Source organism: Pipistrellus kuhlii, unplaced genomic scaffold (genome assembly GCF_014108245.1).
Source record: "Pipistrellus kuhlii isolate mPipKuh1 unplaced genomic scaffold, mPipKuh1.p scaffold_m20_p_3, whole genome shotgun sequence".
Taxonomy (NCBI): Eukaryota; Metazoa; Chordata; class Mammalia; order Chiroptera; family Vespertilionidae; genus Pipistrellus; species Pipistrellus kuhlii.
Window position 1 is genome coordinate 36,134,138 of NW_023425529.1, and position 21,940 is coordinate 36,156,077.

At 36.7% G+C, this 21,940-nt stretch overlaps 1 protein-coding gene across 1 annotated transcript in view; it reads left to right on the forward strand.

The window, feature by feature from the left end:
• The window catches only part of PDZRN4 (PDZ domain containing ring finger 4), a 338,913-nt gene extending 332,143 nt beyond the window's left edge, over positions 1-6,770 (forward strand). The window contains 1 exon segment of the mRNA XM_036457791.2: positions 3,016-6,770. Within this exon segment, the coding sequence (XP_036313684.1) occupies positions 3,016-4,539 (1,524 nt within the window). The 3' untranslated portion in view covers positions 4,540-6,770.
• The last annotated feature ends 15,170 nt before the right edge of the window (positions 6,771-21,940 follow it).

Below are 21,940 nucleotides of genomic sequence, written 5' to 3' on the forward strand. Positions count from 1 at the left end.
TTAGTTGTGTTTTTGGCATCATGATGATACCTTTATGATAAAAATAGGAGCAGTTCTACTTGAAATTATTGACATCAAATAGGCTCACCTATTTATTCGGTGAAAAATTCTGAGCTCCACACGTGTTCCGAGCACCACACGATCCTGAGAACACAAAGAAAAATGAGCAAAGATCCTGCCCTTAATTAATTCGTAACTAGTGAAAGATCACACCGTGGTTTGGGGCAAACCAAGTCATTTCATTTTTGTTGTTGTTTTCCTATTAGATACAGACAAGATCAATATGTCCTAGATTTTGTTCATGACATTCATCTGCCTAATATATTTTATTAACACTTCTGCTGTCAGTTTACTGATTTATTTAATTATCATCCTATTCGCAACATGAATCCTTAACACATCTTAAAAGACAATTTAAAAAATATCCTGACAGGGTTAGGAGCATAACACACAAACATCCTATCACTTTACCAAGCTGAATGATGAAATATGTTGACATGCTAGCATCCCATAACACAGATGTAGTGCATCTAGGTGCACATGTCCATATACTAAATAAATCATGAGATGGCAAATGACAGTGTCAACATAGGCATGTAGGCTCTATACTCTCCCCTGGTGACGATGCTCATTGGCCACCTCATAAAGAGTAGTTCATGCTTAAAGCAGTGCTGCTACCATCGTGGTCCTTTTCAATATAGGACCATGAATATATGAAACTTGAATATATGACTTCAACACTGGCCACAAATAAAGATATTTTGGGGTGGCAGCTGCTGGTTACAAGCACGAAAGACCTTGCTCCAGGACTTTTCTCTCTCAGATGCAAAATGTGGCCTGATGCAGAATGCAGAATTGACAGGGAGATGTTGGAATAAAGAGAGAAGGAGAGATCCTGCCCAGGTGAAGCGATACAGTGTCAGATGCTGCCTACTCATCAGATATAATACAAATGCTAGGTCTTTTGAGGTAACGCTAGACGTCCCTGAGGTTAGATTTTTATTGTGTGGAAATTTTTCTTCACCAGGAGACTGAAACATGATGAGAAGTGCAGAAACCCTTAAAAGTCCTTTGCCCTTATAAACAATAATACTGCATTAGGAATGTCCTGATGGAAACATTGCCTGTCACTATAATAATTCTGTAGGGAAATGATAAATGATGGAGTAGCATTGCCTTAGAAACTAGAAATTCTGGGTTTGAGAATAAAAATAAAAATAAAAATAAAACTCCTTTATTTTCTCATTTGGTCATAAACCCGTGACAAAAGAAAGGGAACTTCAATTTTAAAATGCTCATCCATATTTAAACACTAAAATACATCACCACCTGAAAGTTTCATTTCACAGGCTATCCTTGGTCCTGTAGCAGCTCTTGACACATTATATAATATATCCCATAGCTTAATTTGTTTATATCACTAATACTGCATGCAGAATTTACAAAATACTAGTATTCTTGTATTGGTTTCAGCTTATCATTAGATATAGGAAAATATCAATGTAAACACTGTGGTACAGAAACTCAAATGTCCAATATCAGTAATATTCCCTGGGGATTTTAGGGAACAACATGCAGATGTCACCACATTTAATATTCTTATAAGCTTATAGGGAGGGACATAGGGATGTAACAGGAGTTCCATTGTTAGTTACAATGACTTACAGCATTATTTTTCATCAATAAGACATTTAAAATCAATCTCAGTATGTTTTTGCCAAATGAAGAATTGCATTTTAGGGAAAGATTGAGAATCCTAGAGTAACATGACGCATGGCCACATTCTCCCCTCTGCATTTGTTACATTTTGTTCCTTGTTACTTTTGGGGAAGAAAAGAAGTATCTGAGGAGGCCCTTCAGACCTGTTCTAGAATACCTTTTATTACCCATTCTGCCCTTCTTTTTAACATTAGCAAGATTAATTATATACTTACTCCTGCTAGAGAAAAAACTCAGACATAAGGAAACTATAGTCTAGAAACTGCTAGGTAGACTATATGAGGAATGGTGGGAAAAAGTAACTTGGCCCTCTTCACAGAGAAAGAACTAGATATAAGGAGATGCAGTGGCAGTTTATTAGTCTGTGTGAAAGCCAAAAATTACCATATGTATGCCTATGTGTATATATACCTTTGTGTATATATCAAAGTATATTTTTTATATTATGCCATTATCTGGCAATGAGAGTGCCTCAGACTTTCAAGGGAACTATTATTTTACTCTCCGTAGAATAGAACCTTTGAAGGAAATTACTGGTTTAGCGTGGAAGAATCTTTTGCAGTACCCCCAAATGAGTCCTAAGACATTATTGTTGCTTCTGAGCTTCATGAGTTGGAGATGCACTGAGGTCAAAGCACATGTGTGCAGGAATGTGGCATTCTGGACACTTAAGAAAGCCTGACACTGGGCGACGGTCTTGCCTTCTAGACCTCTCTGTCACCAATATGCTAAACCCATCTGAGGTTACTCTTCCTCATCTATAGATAGAAAGTCCTAGGCTCCAATACTAACCTATTCCTGAAATGTTGTGATGTTCGCCTAACCATTACCAGTCTATTACTAACTAGATCAATAAAATGTCCTCTGAATTTAAAATTCAGGGGGGAAAAAAAAAAAAGGTTATGAGGCTTCTGAACTCTAGGCCTCCATACTGCTAAGGACCATAGACACTCTGTGTTACTCATTTTTTGTGTGTGTGAATTATCACCCCAGAACTCATAAACATACCTTCACACCAGTTTCCCAAGTAAGAGAAAGCCTTAAGAATCGCTTATTTAACTGTGTCCTGTTTTATTTATCCCCAAGTGAGTAGCATAGCCACGGTCAGCTTTTGTTTCCTGTAATTCATGGCATAAAAAGCTGCCTTGAGCTGACTGCCTTTATGTCTAATGTTGCTGTGGATACTGAAAGTGCGCAGCTGTTTAGGGCCCACACTTTTGCCAAGAAGCATTGTTTTCACAGCGAGTGTTTCAATAATCCGTGTTTTCTTTGTTTCCCTCAACACTGTTTCCTTAGCCAAAAAAACAAGAAGAAGAAGAAGGCACAACAGACACAGCCACATCCTCGTCCAACAACCATGAGAAGGACAGCGGAGTGGGCCGCACGGATGAAAGCTTGCGGAACGACGAGAGCTCAGAGCAGGAAAATGTGGCTGAGGATCCCAAAAGCACATCTTTGAAAAGCAAGAGAGAGCTGGGGGAGAGCCAGGACACCCTGGGGAGCGTGGAGCTCCAGTGCAACGAGAGCTTTGTGTCAGGTGAATACATCGACTCAGACTGCCCTGGTAACCAAGACGAGGAGTGTGAACGATTCCGGCAGCTCCTGGAGCTCAAATGCAAGATTCAGAACCACGGAGAGTATGACCTGTACTACTCGAGCAGCACAATAGAATGCAACCCCGGGGAGCAAGAGGGAGTGGAGCATGAGCTACAGTTGCTGAATGAAGAGCTAAGGAACATTGAACTCGAGTGCCAGAATATCATGCAAGCTCACAGGCTCCAGAAGGTAACAGAGCAGTATGGAGACATCTGGGCATTGCATGATGGAGGATTCCGAAATTACAACACCAGCATTGATATGCAAAGAGGAAAGCTAGATGACATCATTGAACATCCAGAAAAGTCAGACAAGGACAGCTCCAGTGCTTACAACACAGCCGAAAGCTGCAGGAGCACCCCACTCACTGTGGACCGTTCCCCCGACAGCTCTCTTCCAAGAATGATCAACCTCACCAATAAGAAAAACCTGAGAAGCACAATGGCGGCCACTCAGCCCTCTCCTGGACAGAGCAGTAAAGAGTTTCCCTTCCCCAAAGCCAAACCCACTGAAGGTTGTGGCACTGAAGGCAAGGAGAAGGTCTCAGAAATCAACAAGCTTTCTGATCCAGAGAAGACTGGCAGCGAGCACATCCCTTACCTTTCTCCTTACCACAGCTCCTCATACAGGTATGCCAACATACCAGCCCATGCCCGGCATTATCAGAGCTACATGCAGTTAATTCAACAGAAATCTGCTGTCGAGTATGCCCAGAGTCAGCTGAGTTTGGTGAGCATGTGCAAGGAGTCCCAGAAGTATTCAGAACCCAAGATGGAATGGAAGGTGAAGATTAGGAGCGATGGGACCCGGTACATCACAAAGAGACCAGTGCGAGACCGGATCCTGAAGGAACGTGCCTTAAAGATCAAGGAGGAGCGGAGCGGCATGACGACAGATGATGACACCATGAGCGAGATGAAAATGGGTCGCTACTGGAGCAAAGAGGAAAGAAAGCAACACCTGGTTCGGGCCAAAGAGCAGCGTCGGCGCCGAGAGTTCATGATGCGGAGCCGGTTAGAGTGTCTCAAGGAGAGTCCTCAGAGCGGCAGCGAGGGCAAGAAGGAGATCAACATCCTTGAACTGAGTCACAAAAAGATGATGAAGAAAAGAAACAAGAAAATTTTGGACAACTGGATGACAATCCAAGAACTGATGACCCATGGGGCCAAGTCTCCGGATGGCACACGAGTTCATAATGCCTTTTTGTCAGTCACCACTGTATGACTGAGTGAATGGGGATGGAATACAGCTGATTTTAAGGGGGTGCTACCAATTTGGGTAGAGTATGATTGCCTCGTTCAATGTGGCGTTTTTATATATATTTTCTGACTCTTTATAGTTTAAATTTTTGTAAGGCAAAAATACCTGGTAAATTTTCATTTGTTTTTTTCATATACTAGTACCTTTTATTTTTATTTTATTATTATTATTATTATTATTGCTGAGGACTTTCTTTAACTTGTGATATATTCATATTGTTCATTTATATATAAAAACAAAAGGAAAGAAAACAAAACACAGAAAAAAAATCTTGAACAAAAATTCTAAGGAGCCAATTCATTTCCTATTTTATTGTATCTATTGTAAGTTAAGATCTGGATTTATTTCTCTAATTTACTTGTTTTCTACTTTAATAACAAGTCAATGCCAAAACATTTCTATACTTGCTTCTTGGCATAATACACGTTAAATTGAATCTGTTAATAAATCATGTACCACATCTTATCTTATACATAAAAATCACCTCAGTTTATCATCCTGTTGTACATTTGGCACATAAATGGCCATTGTCTTTGTCTCAGTAAAGTGTAGGTGGACAATCTTCCTGTGATATGTAGTGACATTGGTCATGTAGCTAGATGATTGTGGTAATTGTGACAATAAAAGATAAATAAATTATTGATTATCCTTAAGAAAAGTTACCAAGGAGTGTTTTATTTTCATTGTCCACTGTGGTTGTCAGATATAAATTAGTTATATATGTATACTATTTAGAAGACTCCTAATTGTGGGTTATAAAATGTGTACAATTTCTATTACTTTTTCCCCCAATAAAATTGTCTTGAAACTCTTCTTATAGATCATGGTGTCAAATATTCTTGCCAAGGTTAAATTAGGTAACAAATATAGAACATCTTATAGATGCTAGCAAAAATTTAATAAATATTGAGTTCATGCTTCCTTTGCCTACCATCCATATAAGGAAAAGCCAAGGAAAATTTAGGGAAAGATGTGGAAAAGAGGATCAGTGAAGTGTCTGAGATTGTTTATAATGATACTATGTATTAGTCAGCTCAAGATGCCATAACAAAATTCCATAGACTATAAGGCCTAAAGAACAGGAATTTATTTCTCAGAGCTTGTGAGACTGGGAGGTCCAGGACCAAGATGCTGGCTAATTCAAGTCCCTGATGAAGGTTCGCTTCCTGTTTTAAAAATGGTCATCTTCTCATTTTGTCCTCACAGGGTAGAGAAAGGAAATTCTCTGATGTCTCTTCTTATAAGGGCACTACTGATGCCATCATGAAGGCTAAATCCTTTGTGACTTTATCTAAAATGAATTACCACCCAAAGGCCCCATCTCCAATAGCTATCACATTTGGGGCTAGAGCTTCAACATTTAGTTCGGTGGACACAATTCAGTCCATAACACTATGTGCATTTATTTATTCAGTCATTTGGGAATAAATTTGGGGGAACTATCTTTTTAATCATTGTCCACATAGACAACTATAAATGCCTTTTATGTCAGTTTATTAAAAAGTGAGATTGTTAGATTATCAGGTAGGCTATTAAGTCTAGTTTTTCATCATATACACATATAAACCATATCATGTCAAACACGATGCCTCCACAGTGAGAGCCAGGTCAGCCCTGTGTATACAAACATGAGTTCAATCAAATTTTTATTAAACCCAAGAGATAGTTTTAACATAATGGAGATACAATGTGTGAATATTTTTGAAGCTACTTTCCTGTTTAAAAAAACTACAGTGGCTCCTTACGAGATCTTGAATCAGATTCTGATGCCTCAGCCTCTGTTAACTAGCCCTCCTTGCCTATTGTGCTTCCGCTGTAGATCTACTCTGAGTTATTACTGGCTTGCAAACAACTTGCCCATTTCTGCTTAAGTTACCTATGCTATTCTACCTGGTATTTCTGTGCCAAATCCTATATCTTTCTTAGAGCACAATTATATATACATGTTTCTCTTTAGTACCTGTTTTGATGACACCAGATTTTCTCAGCATTTTGTCATATACAATACTTAGATACAATACATTATTGGAAATTTTATTATTTTGTTATTTGAATCACATGCATAGAACTTATTGTCTCTCTATGTAGATTTTAAGTTCATGGAATTCAGCCCTGGCATCTTCCTCTGTCTTTGTATACCTCTGGTAGAATGACATTTGAATAATAATGAATGCTAGCTCTTTTATTAATTTAATTTTCCTCTATCTTCCACATATTAGTCCCTTCCTTTGTTAGTGTTTTCTTTATTCTTCTACCCTTCTAAGTTATTACCTATGACAGATTATTACATAGATGGAAAGAAATGAACCTTATTTGCCTGTAATGAAAAGCTGGACTCAAAAATTTTAAGATAACGATAGTAATAGCAATCTAAGGCAAGTAGAAATTTCATCACTTCTAACTTTAGCCATTGTTAATCCAATCAATAAGATTACCTTGAATGTGCCAAGAATTAACTTATTCAAATGGTTTTAAGAAAGAATGCCTGTCTGTCTGAAGAGCTCAGTTCTTTCCTGACCTGATGCCTATGGTTATTATTTATCTTCTTGACACAACTGAGTTTAAATATATATTGAATTTGTATTATTCCCATAGATAAATGTGATTTGGAACAAACGTAAACTTTTCCCAAGGAAACATGTACACATCTCACAGAATGCTGTGTTTCCAAAGCTACCAGTTTAATTTTATTTTTATTAAAGTCAAGTGTGCTTGCCAACTTTTTAAAAATGTGATGATGGTGTTTTTCATGTCTGTGTTTATATAGTTCACTTGAGAAATGTTGTTTTCAAAAATCAGTGGAAATCTGAAAAGTGTTATGCTTTATCTTTCTACAGAACATATCTTTGTGCTAAACATGTTTTTTTAGTAAATGAATAATAAACCTGTTACTCAGCAAGAAAAATGATTGATTATATGTGGGATATTTTATTTCAGTTCAGAAATATATGTGGGCATAGAGGGAAAGTATTTTCTTTGGCTTGCCTTTGAAATTCCATATCGTCTAATGCTTATTATATTCAATATGTGACAGAAGTTGGTGTTAGGATCCATATGTGAATGACTTGAGGGGGGGGGGGGAAATAATATATGCTTAATGGGCATTTCTTCTCTGCATGCCTTGAGGGGGGCTATTGTTGCCATCTTATTTTGTGCTGATTGGGCCTTTACAAATATGTATGTGGTCTGAGGGAGGACTCCTCTAACAAAGCCTTTCCATAGCTACATATTAATTTAACCCATGTCTTGGGTGTCTAAATCTTCCAGATCAATACATCCTTTTGATCCCTCCAATGAGCTTTAGCTCTCTGCTTCAAACTCCTTGTTTCGTGAGTTCACCTGCTCTTTCATGATGATCACTCATGTCTTCTCAAAATTCTCTTTTATCTGATCAGTCACAAAGCAATGTTAATTTTTCTTCAGAATGTGTCAGATCATATTTATTACATATAAACTACTTTGTGGCCGGATTGTCACTATTTCATGCCTAACTACTTCAACAGTCTCTACTGGCCTCCCTGTACATCATCTCCAGTCCATCCTATATATGGTGGCAACACTTGGACTACTTTTGCTCACTGTGTACCTTCAGGAGTCTTTTCCTGAGAAATGGGATAAAATCTGAGTTCCTGAGATTATTCTTCAAGGTCTTTGCATCCCCCACTTCATTCCATCTGACATTTCTCTCCAAATAAGACTTGTAATTCAGACCTCAAGAACACTCCATCTTGAGTAGATGAATAATTTGATGTTCCTTAAAACCAATGTTCTTTATTTTTAATTAAATTTTATTTTACTAATATTCTTCATTATCAATTTCCATTTTTTATATTTCTATTAAAAACTATTAATATAATTGATATAATGTGTAATTATTAAATAATTTCTCTTAATTTTTAATTAATGAAGTTGAACACTGTAACAGGGTCACTGACTAATTTACTTTTTTTAAAAAGAAACACAGGAAAAAAATGTTTTCTCAGCCAATTTTTTTCCATTTATTTGAAGGTTTTCTTCTCCCTTCAGTTTTCTAGCAGTATTTTCCAAAATGTATGTCTTTGGAGGATATTAAAGGTCTTAAATGTTAGCCCAGCCAGTGTAGCTCAATGGTTGTCATTCCATGGACAAGGAGGTCACTGTTTCAATTCCCTATCAGGGCACATGCCTGGGTTTTGGGCTTGGTCCCAATATGGGATGTGCAGGAGGCAGCCAATTGATGACTTTCTCTCATCACTAATGTTTCTCCTTTCCTCTCTCTGACATCAATAAATATATTTATTTATTTATTTATTTATTTATTTATTTATTTATTTTTAGAAAACTTCAAATTTTGATAAAACAAACCAAACCATTTGCTCCTGTAAACATGCATGATATGGTTTTAGAATTTCAGTCCATTGTGACCACAGGAAGCCACTGATAAATAATTGACCAAGAGAACCATCTATTAATGAGCACTTTGAAAATTTTTGTTCTTTTGTTGTTGTTGTTGTTGTTATTGTTCTTCATTTGTTTTGTTTTTTGCTGTTTCCATTCAAGTGTACTACTCTTTCACCCAGAGCAAGACCAGTTCACATTGGAGCAGTTTTGTAGGAAGTCTGCTGGGGTTCTTGTCCCAGCATTAAGAAGGGTTTCAGCAATCTGGAGAAAGGCTGTGCATAGATGAAGTAGGAAGTCAAAGATGAAGGATAGTTTTGAAAGGCATTGGGGATCAGCTAAAGGAGGTAAAGACTCTTCTTTGTCTCAGGACTCCTTGCTTTTTATTAACACAATTTGTCCTAAGGCAAGGTGGAGATAATACACTTCAAAGGGTAGGGTTTACAGAAGCATTGTCAGATTGGGGAATAGCTTACAGTTATTCAGGTATTTGGCCAACAGGAGGCAATAACATGTATATTAAGATGCCCTGAGCTGTCTGGCAGTAAACAATCATCCTATTCAGGTTTGGTGGAAGTGCCTTTCCAGCCATTCAAACAGCTAATTACATATATGACTCAGCCCTTGTTGAGCCCCCAAGTTTCATCAACCTTTTGATAAAACTCTTGTAATTATGACAGGAATTTCCAATAATAGACAATCAGCAAGAATTTACATATGATTAACAGGTGGAGGTTGCTTTAACTACCAATGTCTCAACTAAATAATGAGTGATTAACTCTGACCTTTCAGAGCAATTAAGGTTGACCAGCCTTCTGGATTTCCTTTTTCACATTTCTCTATTAGTGACAATGATCAGTTTCCAGCACATAAGGTGTCTGTCATAAGTATAGTGTGCTCCACTGTTAGTAACCATTGCTACATATGTTCTCCTGCCATTCCTCTGTTTAAACAACAGCTGCTCAGGATTGGGGTGCTGTGCATTTTTCACATATTCCAGTCAATGGTGTTGTATTGCAATAAGCATTGCTCCTGGATTCATGCACCATCAACAAAACTAGTCCTGCTTGTTATTCAGTATCCTACTACAGTGGTGCCTCACACAACGAACTTAATTCGTTCCAGGAGCAAGTTTGTTATGCAAAAAGTTCGTTATGTGAAACGTGTTTTCCCATAACAATACATGTTAAAAAAAATAATTCGTTCTGTAGCATAAAATATGCTAAGATGACATAAAAAAATAAATTTTTTGTTATTATTTTTATTTAGATACATCATGATATAAAAAAAATATTGAGTTTAACTTAAAAGGACGACTGCCGTGATACGTGCGTGATTTAATTCGTAATGAAGAACGATTGCCGAGATACGTGCTTAAGTTAAGCGCAGTGACTAACGACTGCCTGCAGTGCCTGTGCGGAAGGATGTAATACATCGGCAGCGATCGTGGAAGCTCGGGCAAAGCGGTCGTGGAAGCTCGGGCGACTTCGTTGTGTGAAACGAAGTTCGTTGTATGAATCATGAAATGAAGTTCGTTGTGTGCAGCGTTCGCTGTGCGAGGCGTTCTTTATGCGAGGCACCACTGTACATGTTTTTAACTTATTAATATTCACTACTTATTTGCTTCTCCCATAACCCCCACCTCTTCCCCCTGGCCCAGCCTTGCAACTTCCTAGATTTGTTTTCTTTGGCAAGTTAGTTAAGTTTGCTGCTGCTCCGTACAGTGAAGATAATGATAACCTTTTTCATATGTTATGTTTAAATGGATTAATATATATAAAGAAGATACAGAGAGTCCTTGGGTTACATGAAACTCAACGAACTTTGTTTCATGGTTATGTTGCCATCTCCCATTTATTTAAGAAAAAGTTCTGTCGTTTTGACATATTTACATATGTGTTTTATGGTTTTTTTGTTATTTATTTACCACAAGTAAAGATCAGGAATTGTTATCTTCTTTTAAATTATTTTTAGTGTTTCATTTAATTACTGCTGTGTGTGTGCTCTATGTGAGTGACATGCTTATGTAGGCGGGTCCCAACTTACAGCGAAAATAGTGCTATGTGGTGCTGTAGGAACGGATCTCCCACATAACCCGAGGACTTACTGTATATGAGTTCTGTCTTAAAGTGGGCATTCAATAGATTTTAGCCATTATTTTTATTTTCACATAAGCAGACTGTGGCTAATATAACTTTATTAATCTGCCACAAATTCCACAGCTACTAAACAATAGATTCTAGATTCAAACTCATGATGGTCCCCTCCCCAAATTTTTCTTCTTTCCATTACTTGCAGCCTCCACAGTGAGAGTGGATTTTGGAGCTAATAGCAACTTGTTCACTTGAGCTCTACCAGTTCTGCTTCAAACAGACATCCAGACCATTTTCCGTGTGTCATCAGATGTGCTGATTTTTTTTTTGTTTGGTTGCACTGTATCAGTCAGCTTATTTTTTGAATTGTATGTAACCTATGGTGGAGAATTATGGAGGTAGATTGTTTTTGATCAACCAATGAGCTTATGATTGTTTCTCTAGAACTAACATTTTGCCTCAAAGTTATTATCACCTCTTGTCATTGTGCTGCCTACCAGTCCATGATCAGAAATGTGACTTTGTTGTAATGAGCCTCTTGGATATCCATTTGTAGAACTGTTTTAAATAGGAAGCATAGTCAATGCTAGCTATTCATTTATTTATTTTTAAATAGATTTTATTGATTTTTTACAGAGAGGAACAGAGAGGGATAGAGAGTTAGAAACATTGATGAGAAACATTGACCAGCTGCCTCCTGCACACCTCCCACTGGGGATGTGCTTGCAACCAAAGTATGTGCCCTTGACCAGAATCGAACCTGGAACCCTGCTGAAGTTCTATCCACTGAGCCAAAAACGATTTTGGCAATACTAGCTATTTAATAAACCAAGACAGTGATTCAACTTCACATCTCTGGTGGTGATAATAGATTAGATGGAATACAACTTTCTATCCTGTCTTGGAATGGTTGTGAGACACTCTAGAAAGCAAAACCTACTCAGATGTTCCATAAAACCAGGCCTACACTGAAGTTCTCATTATAGCAGGGTCAGTGAGTATAGCATAGATTTCTATTGGTGTTGATTTAATTTACCCTGATTTAGTTTTTGAAACACAAAGATAATCAGAAAATTAATCTAATGGAGAACACACAAAAACAGTAGAAATAATACAAACCAGTCAAGAGAAAGAAATGTGTTTGAGAATCCACAATGTTCACAGTGTGGTATGGCATTACAAGGGTCATTAATAAACTTCTGTCTTGGGAAGATAAATATGAGTACATGAAGAGAAATGTAACTAGATAAAGCAGTCAGTGCAGAATGATGGAGCCAGTGAGGAGCACAGGAGGGTGAAGAGGAATGAGAGCTTCCTACAGGCTGTCGTCATCTTTAGGAAGCCTTCTCTAGTCTCACAGCCTGGAATAATGACTCACCCATAGGATAAGTTCTCATCAATTCTGTGATCCTGAGCAAGTTGCATCCCTCCTTTGAGCTTCTATTTTTCTCATCCATGAAATGAGAATATTGGAATAAATGATCCTCAACACCCATTTTATTTCTAACATTCTAAAAATTTCCAATAAATAATGAACACTTTGTTCCAAATTTCCCTTTGTTGTAGCCATACCACAATTTGTTATGGAGCCATCTTAGATAAATTCATCATCTACCAGTGAAGCAAATAAGGACATTTTCCAAAGGAAAAATAAGAAAGCAATCCATTGGTGTAAAATAATGCCTAGCCCCTCTTTCCATTACTCACCAGCTGCCACATCATGTACTTTCTTTCTAGAAGCCATTTTCCTTTTTTTTGGTTGTTTTAGATAGGACATGCATATTTTATTTCTCCAGTGACATGTTGAATACAGTTGAATATAAATTTAAGGTCTGCTTGCACACCAAAACCAGTTCCTTTGGGTGGTTCAGTGGAAAAGATGAGACCCACACCTGGCTCACAAGAGAAGCATCTATTCCTTGGCCCAGGTTTTGGAATTTTATCAGTCTTGAGTTCATCAATAATTTCTTCACTATTTATAGTTGTCAATATCCTCATAGTTGTCATTTATTTGAACCATTGGTGCATTTATACAGGCCTCTAGAAGAGTGAAAATTTTGTCAGGTGTAGTCTCCCCAAGCTTTTCTGAATGGCCTCCACTATGCTGTCAGTTTCAAAACACACATTGTAGTAGTGCAGACATGAATGTGATACTTTCCACGTGGAGAAGTCATTTTTTCATGATGGTTACTACACTCTGAAAGACTACATGTATGTTCTACATTCTCAGAACATCACAGAGTTGTGCTCTAGAAGAGAAATTGGGATATTCTGACATGTTCATAGTTATAGAAAAGATGGGGAGGAGAAGGGATTGTCCACTATTCAGATAACTCTTAGCTTTGCCCTCAAGATTACTACCCTGCTGGCCTAAGCTTGTTGCTGGGCTACTTGAGAAAGAGTTTCCATGGTCAGCCAGCAGACACATTGGCTAGTTACTTCAACAAAATATATATATATATAAGTGGGTGATAAATTAACACATTATGGTTCAATAATACAATAGAATTGTATTCCCTTTCAAAAGGAGAACAAAAAACAATATACTTTTTATGGACTTATATGGAATATTAAGTAAAAAGGGGTTGTTCTTATAACTTATATGACACATGTAAGTTACAAGATGGGTGGGAGAATTAGGTAGAAGCTAGGTAATGAAGGATTCATATTTAAAGATGTGAAGGAGCTAAAGTTATCAAGTTTATGTTTTTTAAAAATCTGTAAGCAATTTAGACCTAATATTGGGTAAAGAAATATTTGGAGGAAGGATAACCAATTAGGAGGTTGTTCCAGTGATCCAGAAGATAAAAGAGCTTGAACAATGAGCCAGTGAATGTCGAGAGAAGATTTGACATATGTTAGAAACTAGGACTGTAGATTTAGCAAATAAAAGTACAGAGCACCCAATTAAATTTGAATTTCAGAGAAATAATGAATAATTTTTCAATATAAGTATATATTTGGAACATACTTATATTTAAAATTAATTATTATTTATTTAACTAAGCGTCTTGCATTTTATCTGACAATCCTATTAAGGAAGTATAATATAGCCAGGTCTTGGGGACTAACTAGATATACAATGGGAGATGAGCAGAGGGGGGAAGAAGTTGGGGATGTGGTTCAGGTTTCTGTTTGGGTACTGAGTTAATGATGGTACCACACAGCAGAACCAAACTAGCATGAGAAACATGTTCTGGAAGAAAAGGTGTTCAAGTAAGTCTTGGGCATGTTGATTTAAAAGTGCAGGTAGGACAATCCAGGGAGAGATATCTAATGGGCAACTAAAAATATAGATATGGAGTTTTGAATATTAGACTGTCCTACCTGCACTTTTGTGTTGTGTTTACCAATAGAGAGTGAGTTTTAGAAACATTCCCACAGGCATCTAGAAAAGCACTCTACAACCAAATAGATAAATATTTCTTCTGCAAATAGCCCCATGAAAGTTCAGGTCAGGTTTTGCAACCCAATTATTGCTAGGGGATAAAGTGGTTTTCCCCTCCCCCAGATATTTATGAATTTTAGAATTTTAGCTTAAGGATTACAAACCTTATTTGGATCAGTAATAGAAAACTGAACAATCCCTATTTACTTAATATTCCATTTTAATCCATAAAGAGTTTCCTTTTTTTGTTTGTTTGGTTTGTTGGTTGTCCTCTTTTTAAAAGGTAGTAGTATTCTGTTATATTATTGAATCACAAATATGTTAATTCATCACTCATTTATGTATAGTATATTTTTATTGACTCTAGTCTCCAACTATTGCAATCAATGCCTTCATTAATAAGCTTAGAAATATATACCATTTCATGCATGAGTGAGTATATCTCAGACAAGTTTCTGGAAGTAGAAGTGCAAGGTCAAAGAGTATGTATATTTTTTATTTTGATGGTTACTATCATAAATTCTATCCTTCACAGAGCTGGCATGATTTGAACTTCTCCCAGCAAAGAATGAAAGGATCTACTCTTTCTACTTCTTGCTGTGACATTTTGGGCTTGTTTGTCTCCTGGCACATGTCCATTCCCCTGTTGGCCAAATCCCCACTCTATACACCCTAAGCTCTCAGTCGATGGACTCAGTCAAGGGAGGCACTGACAGGGGAATGGAGGACAGGAGGAAGGAAAGGCATGGTGTTTCCCCTTCCAGGGAACTATCCAGGTTTTGTGAGGCCTATGTCTTAAATTTTCAGACGTTCTAATTTAAGAAAATAATAATAAGTTATGAATTCAAAATTTGGCACAAAAGAATTTATTTATGTCAAACACAAAAAACATATCCTAATAAATAAATGTATTCTCAACTCATCTTCTCTTTACTCTGAGCCCCAAAATGTCCATGGAAATTCTATCACCACCCAACATGTGTGGAAGTGTAAAAGGAAGAAACTGAGTGAAACCAAGCAGCAGTCTTAACTGATCACAGCTATAATATCTTTATTTAACAAATTTTATAAAAACAGTTGACCATGTGAGTACTTTGACCAAGCCCTCCCAGGAACTGAGAACAAATGAGAGCAAATGAAGCTCAACCTTCATTGAATTCAACTTCCATCTACCTCTGGCAGCAACTCTCTGCCTGAGGCAGCAGCTTTGAAAAAAGCGTGACTAGTGCTCCCAAATCTGAGAGCCTATAAGACTTACCCAGGATCATTCCTGGCTTCCCACTGTGTCTAATTTCTGGATTGTCTCATTCTCAGCTTTTTTATATGCCATAATGGATTCCCTTTATTAAACTGTCTTATTTTAAAATTTTATTTTATAAAGTACATTGTTATTGATTTCAGAGAGGAAGAGAAAGGGAGAGATAGAAACATCAATGATGAGAGAATCATTGATCAACTACCTCCTGCATACCCCACACTGGGGATCAAGCCCGCAACCTGGGCATGTACCTTGACCAGGAATTGAACTGTGACCTCCAGATTCACAGGTCAACGCTCAACTACTGAGCCATGCTGGCTGGACTAAACTCTTACTTAAAGTAGTTCTGTTTTCCGCCTTTAACACCGAACAATACTGTTCTTGGTAGTAGATATGGTCTCGGTAAACAGACTTCCAAATAGGATTTTAGAATGGAGTTACTCTTCTGCCTTTATGTAAACACATTTGTGAGCTTGAAGATAGAAAAGATATCTTAGAAATGTGAGTGTGCAATATATTACCTGCGTTTTTACTTAGGATTAGGTACATGTTGAAATCAATATTTTAGGAAACTAAATAGTTGCTACATTGCAACATTTTTTCAATAAGAAAGTAGGATGATTACAAAGAATGTAGGGTAAGGTAATTTTGACAGCACTAGGGTTCTTATAATGGGGAATAAAGGTCTGTTTTTAATAGTAACCTATCCATGGGCCCAAAAATAGCTACTGGACAAACTAAGCTACAGAATGCCTAAAGTATCATATTTCCCTTCTAAGTAGTTTTTTATTATTATTATTTACTAATGATTTATGTTTTAAACTTTTGTATCAAAGTAAAACATACATGTGAAACTATAAATTATCACAAAATACACATGTCTGTGTAACCAGCATCCAAGTCATGACAAAGAACATGGCCAGCACTCCAGACCCTACCCCTAAATATTACCCTCCCTCCAACTGTAAACAATGTCCAGGCTTCTAACAGGTTAATTTTGCTTCTTTCTGATGTTTGTATAAATGGGATCCTACAGTATAGATTCACTGAGTCTGGCTTATTTTATTCAGCATTTTGTTTGTGAAGTTGATCCATGGCTTTATGTGTATTGTAGTTAGTTGATTTTCATCACTATGCAGTACTCTATTGTTAAATTATCATAATTTATATATCTATTCTATCATTGATTAAAATGTGCTGTTTCCAATTACTGATTATTACAAATAATACTATGAAAATTCTTGTATGAACATGGTACACACATTTCTGTTGAGTATATACCTATCTATAATTCCTGGGTCTTAGATTATGCATGGGTTCAACTTTAGAGGTATGAAACAAGTGATTATTAAAATTTATATTCCCACTAACAGTGTTTAAGAGTTCTCAGTGTTCTGCATCATTACCAATACTTAGAATTTATTTTTTAATTTTGGGCAGAACTTATTTTATTAAGGTGCTACTTATGCCAGCTCAAAGCATCCAAAGATTATAAGAACTACTTATTTTTAGTAAGCATACAACTCAATATAGTGCCTAATTACTTATATTGTATAATGTCCTTTATTGTTCTTTCTCTTTTTAATTTTTTCCAGCTTCATTGAGACATAATTGTTATATCACATTGTGTAAGTTTAAGGTGTACAATATGATGATCTGATATGTGTATAGATTGCAAAATAAGCCACAATAAGGTTATTTAATACTCCCATCCCCTCATATAATTTCAATTTTGTGTGTGATAAGAACATTAAGATCTACTCTCTTTGTAACTTTCAATTATATATTACTGTACTGTTAAGTATACTCATCATGCTGTACATTAGATCCCCAGAACTTATTCATCATATAGCTGGAAGTTTGTACCATTTGGCCAACAGCTCCCCATTTTTTTTTTCTATTTCCAGCCTCTGGCAACTGCTATTTTACTCTGTTTCTTTGAGTTTGGCTTTTTGAAATTTCACATATAAATGAGATTATACAATATTTGTCTTTCTCTGGCTGGCTTATTTCATTTAACATAATGTCCTCTAGATGTATCCATGTTGCTGCAAATGGCAGGATTTCCTTCTTATTTATGGCTGAAATCCATTCTAGTGTATATATGTATATATGTGTATCACATTTTTTTTATCCATTCATCTGTCAATAAATAATGAGATTGCTTCCATGTCTTGGTTATTGTAAATAACATTGCAATGAACATAGGGATAAAGATATCTCTTTAATAAACTTATTTCATTTTCTTTGACTCTTTACCCAAAGCGGGTTTCCTACATCAGGTGATAGTTCTACTTTGAACCATTTTCGAAATCTCTATTCTGTTTTCCATAATGGCTGTCCCAATTTGCATTCCCATTAACAATGCAAAAGGGTTGCCTTTTCCCTCACATCCTTGCCAGCACTGTTATCTCTTGTCTTTTTCATGATAGTCATTCCAATTTGTGTGAGGTGTTGTCTCACTGTGCTTTTGATTTGCACTTCCAGGTAATTAGTAATGTTGATCACCTTTTCATGTACTTGTTGGCTATTTTGTTTTTAAAATGTCTATTCAACTTCTTAGCAGATTTTTAAATTGGATTATTTGGGTTTTTGTTTTTTGTTTTATTTTGTTTTTTGCTATTTAGTTGTAGTAATTATTTTTCATAGGTCACCTTTTGGTATGAAAACTCACCCCTCACTGTAGCTGATTGGACAAGAGAGTCTATGTATTACTCAAGGTTATCCAAACTTGAGGCTAGCCATCTGCCTAAGAAGTGACCTTTAATATTAGCATTGTCCAAACAAGAATACTAATCATGTGGATCAGTCAAATTTGCTAGGAATTTGAACTGGAGCTCTGGGGAGATCATCAGTTAGTTACTAGCTAATGATGAAGTCAATAGATACTCAGAGAGAAAGAAAAACATCTCCATAATGGTAAAGAACTAGATTAGGAAATATATGCATTCTCAAGATAGGACAGTTTTGTGAGTTACTATCTAGTTCCTGTCTCCAAAAAGCTTGACTCTTTCAGTTCATACTTTTTTTGTGATGACCGTAATAAGATTTCTTCTGGTTTACATGAGGACTAGCTGTATGATTGAAATTCCTATATCCTTTATGTGTAACTTCATGATAAGCCACCTGTTATTATAGTAACATGAAGTTTCCATTCACTGCATCTAACTCACCTAAAACAATATCCTTATAAGCATATTTTTATGTATATATGATTATATTTTTACAAAATCATATCATATGATGCAAATTGTTTATGTCCTTTTTTAGTTAAATTATATTTTAATAGCTATGTATAACAATAAATGTGTATATGCAGCATTTCAGTGTTTACAGTATACATTATATGGATGAATCATAAGTTATTTTATAATCCCCTTTTTCCTTTCTCTTATCACTTGCTGCTGCTTAATCCTATATAATAAAAGCCCAGCAACCAGAATGGCAGAATGGACAGAATGACCACTTGACCAGTCCCTATGAGGTGCATTGACCACCTCTCGGTCTCTTTCCCTGGCCAGCAGGACAGCGAACGGGGAACTGGGGTGGGTGGTGGGGCATTCGGGCAGCACCAGGCCAAGGCCCCCACCCTGCCTGTCACCCCTCACACAGAGGTAGACCCATGGAGGGGATGCAGCCAGTGAGCAGATGGGAATGGCCAACCTCTTGGTCCCTCCCTCCTGGCTGGTAGACTCTGATTGCCGGGTGGCGAATGGGGAACCAATGTTGGTGGCTGGAGATAAGGGCAGCATTAGGCCATGGCCCTTGCCCCACTGGTCACCCTGATGGCAAAGTGGGAATCCAGGTGGGTGATATCTGGGGGTGGGGGAAAGATGGCCCTGATTGCATACTAGGCCAAGGGACTGTAACCATGCATGATTTCGTGTTCTGGGCTTCTAGTAAATAATAATGTAGTAAACACATTTGTTCATACATCAGTGTATACTAATTTGATTATTTCCTTTGAACAAATAACCAAAAGTAAGCCTGCTAATTTAAATAATATGATCATTTATGACTTTTAAATCAAAGTCTTAAAACACCCTTCAGAAAGTTATTAACAATTGCATTTTCATCAGCAACCATGAGAATGTGCAATTGTATGAAAAAAATAAATATTTACCTTAAAATCTCTGAGGCATATCCCCAGTTGTAGTGACTACATATGCCAAGGGAAGCCTATTATTGAGGAAGCAACGCTGAGGTAAATGGGTCTATTGAACATGAACATACTAGGTAGCTGGCCAAATTTTCAATTATTTTATAAATGTACTTGCTGGAGACACTGCTTTCTATACACATTTTAGGAAAAATCATTTATACTTCCTGGAGGGGTAACCAGTTTCATGCATAAATGGGTTTTGCTTTCCTATATATCAATAGTTTGAAAGTTCTAGTAAATGTTTATTTTCCTTTCAAGACAAATTTCTAATGAAATGAGATATTATTAATTTGAGGGTATTCCAACTGTGTGTGTGTGTGTGTGTGTGTGTGTGTGTGTGTATTTTTTTTCTATAAAAAGCATATGTGTGTGAACAGAAGACTGTACATTTGATAGTTCTAAGAGGCAGTGAGATGTGGTAGAAAGAAGGCTGTACTACTAATCAAAATACTGGACCCATATCTCTATGAACTTTGTGAACTTGAGAAAATTCCTTGATCTTTAAGAGTTAGTATGGCCCTGGCAGGGTAGCTCAGTTGGTTAGAGCATCGTCCTGATACAAAAATTACAGGTTAAATCCCCAGTCAGGGCATATACACTAATCTACCAATGAATGAATAAATAAGTGGAACAACAAATCAATGCTTTTTTCTCTATGTGTCACCCCTCATCTTTCTCCCTTTCTCTTTCTCTCTAAAATCAACAAATTTAAATCCTAAAATTAAAAAAAAATAAACCTCTAAAAATATGAGTCAATAAAATAAAAGAACCAAGCAACAGGATACTTGCTAGTGTTTAAGTTATAAGAAATGAACCAGTGGTGATTATTAGAAGGTGACTAGTGCTATGAATATCTTGAGAGGACTCAAAAAGTTTCAGTGATTGAATTTGTGATCTGTGAAAGTTATGACTTGAGAAATTGTTATTCTAGGTGACCATGGCTTAAGAAGTTGTCATTTTAGGACTGACAAAACTTACGTGATAGCTCACAGTGAGCAAGAAGACTGTTCCACTCTGTGGTCCTACTGCGGCACTGGCATCACCCAGGCGTTGTTGGAAGCCTTTAACTTCTCAGTGAGAATCATGACAAGAGGGCTGCGTGAATCCTCGGGTCTATTGTTTACATTTAGTCCAGAAGATGTTAAAAAGCATGCAAATAAAGATCCGTTCATCTTCTCTCTAAATGAGGAGTCATATGCTGGGCATTAAATTTTCACGCAAGAAGACAAAAACGTTGACACCATATTTATGATGGCTGGACTTTATTTGGCAGTAACCGCAGGAAAAAAAAATTGAAGCAGCAAGTTGAGCATCAACAAGCTCATGAATTCACTGGAGATCAAAACAGCCCCTGGCGGCACGTTACAGGCTTTTCTCTTATTTTCTGTGGTTATTTAACCTTACTGCCAATCTCCACGGTGCATAAATATTTTTGTGGCTTTGAAATCACCATCTTAATGGCACATAGACGCTATGTTGGGAGCAATATGAAGTGTATAAATATTCATATCAGTCACGATGCTGTCACATCTTTGGCAGGAAGGATCTCCAAAATTAAAATATGAAAAGGGCAGGTCCATTGCCCCTCCCTTTTTGTCTTTGACTTCATACTGAAATGAATAGTGAGGATAAAGAAATGGACCCTGAAATTCATATCAAGGTTCAGGTGTAAAAAATTAAAACCAAAGACCAGTTCAACCTCAACAGTTTAATTTACTTCTCTTAAGATCTTTAATACCAAACTTATCAGTTCTCTCTGGTAGGCATTAACTTGTTAAATGAGTCTTAATTATACATAAGCAGATGGAGATTTGAATTAAAATTACCTTACACTCGAGTGGCTTTAGTTCATTATAACATATCTTCCTCTTAATCATTTAGGCAGTCTCATCATCTTTCATATAGGAAGTTATTAAAATATTCCAATTTCCATATTTCTTCAGATACAGCCACTATTAAATGGCAAGTAATACACATTAGTAGGTGACTTATACCATCCAGGAATAGGTGAATTATTCATGTCAGGAGCAATTTTTGTGCTTTTCTGTCATCTGTAACATTTTCTTTTAAATACTTCATATTTACCT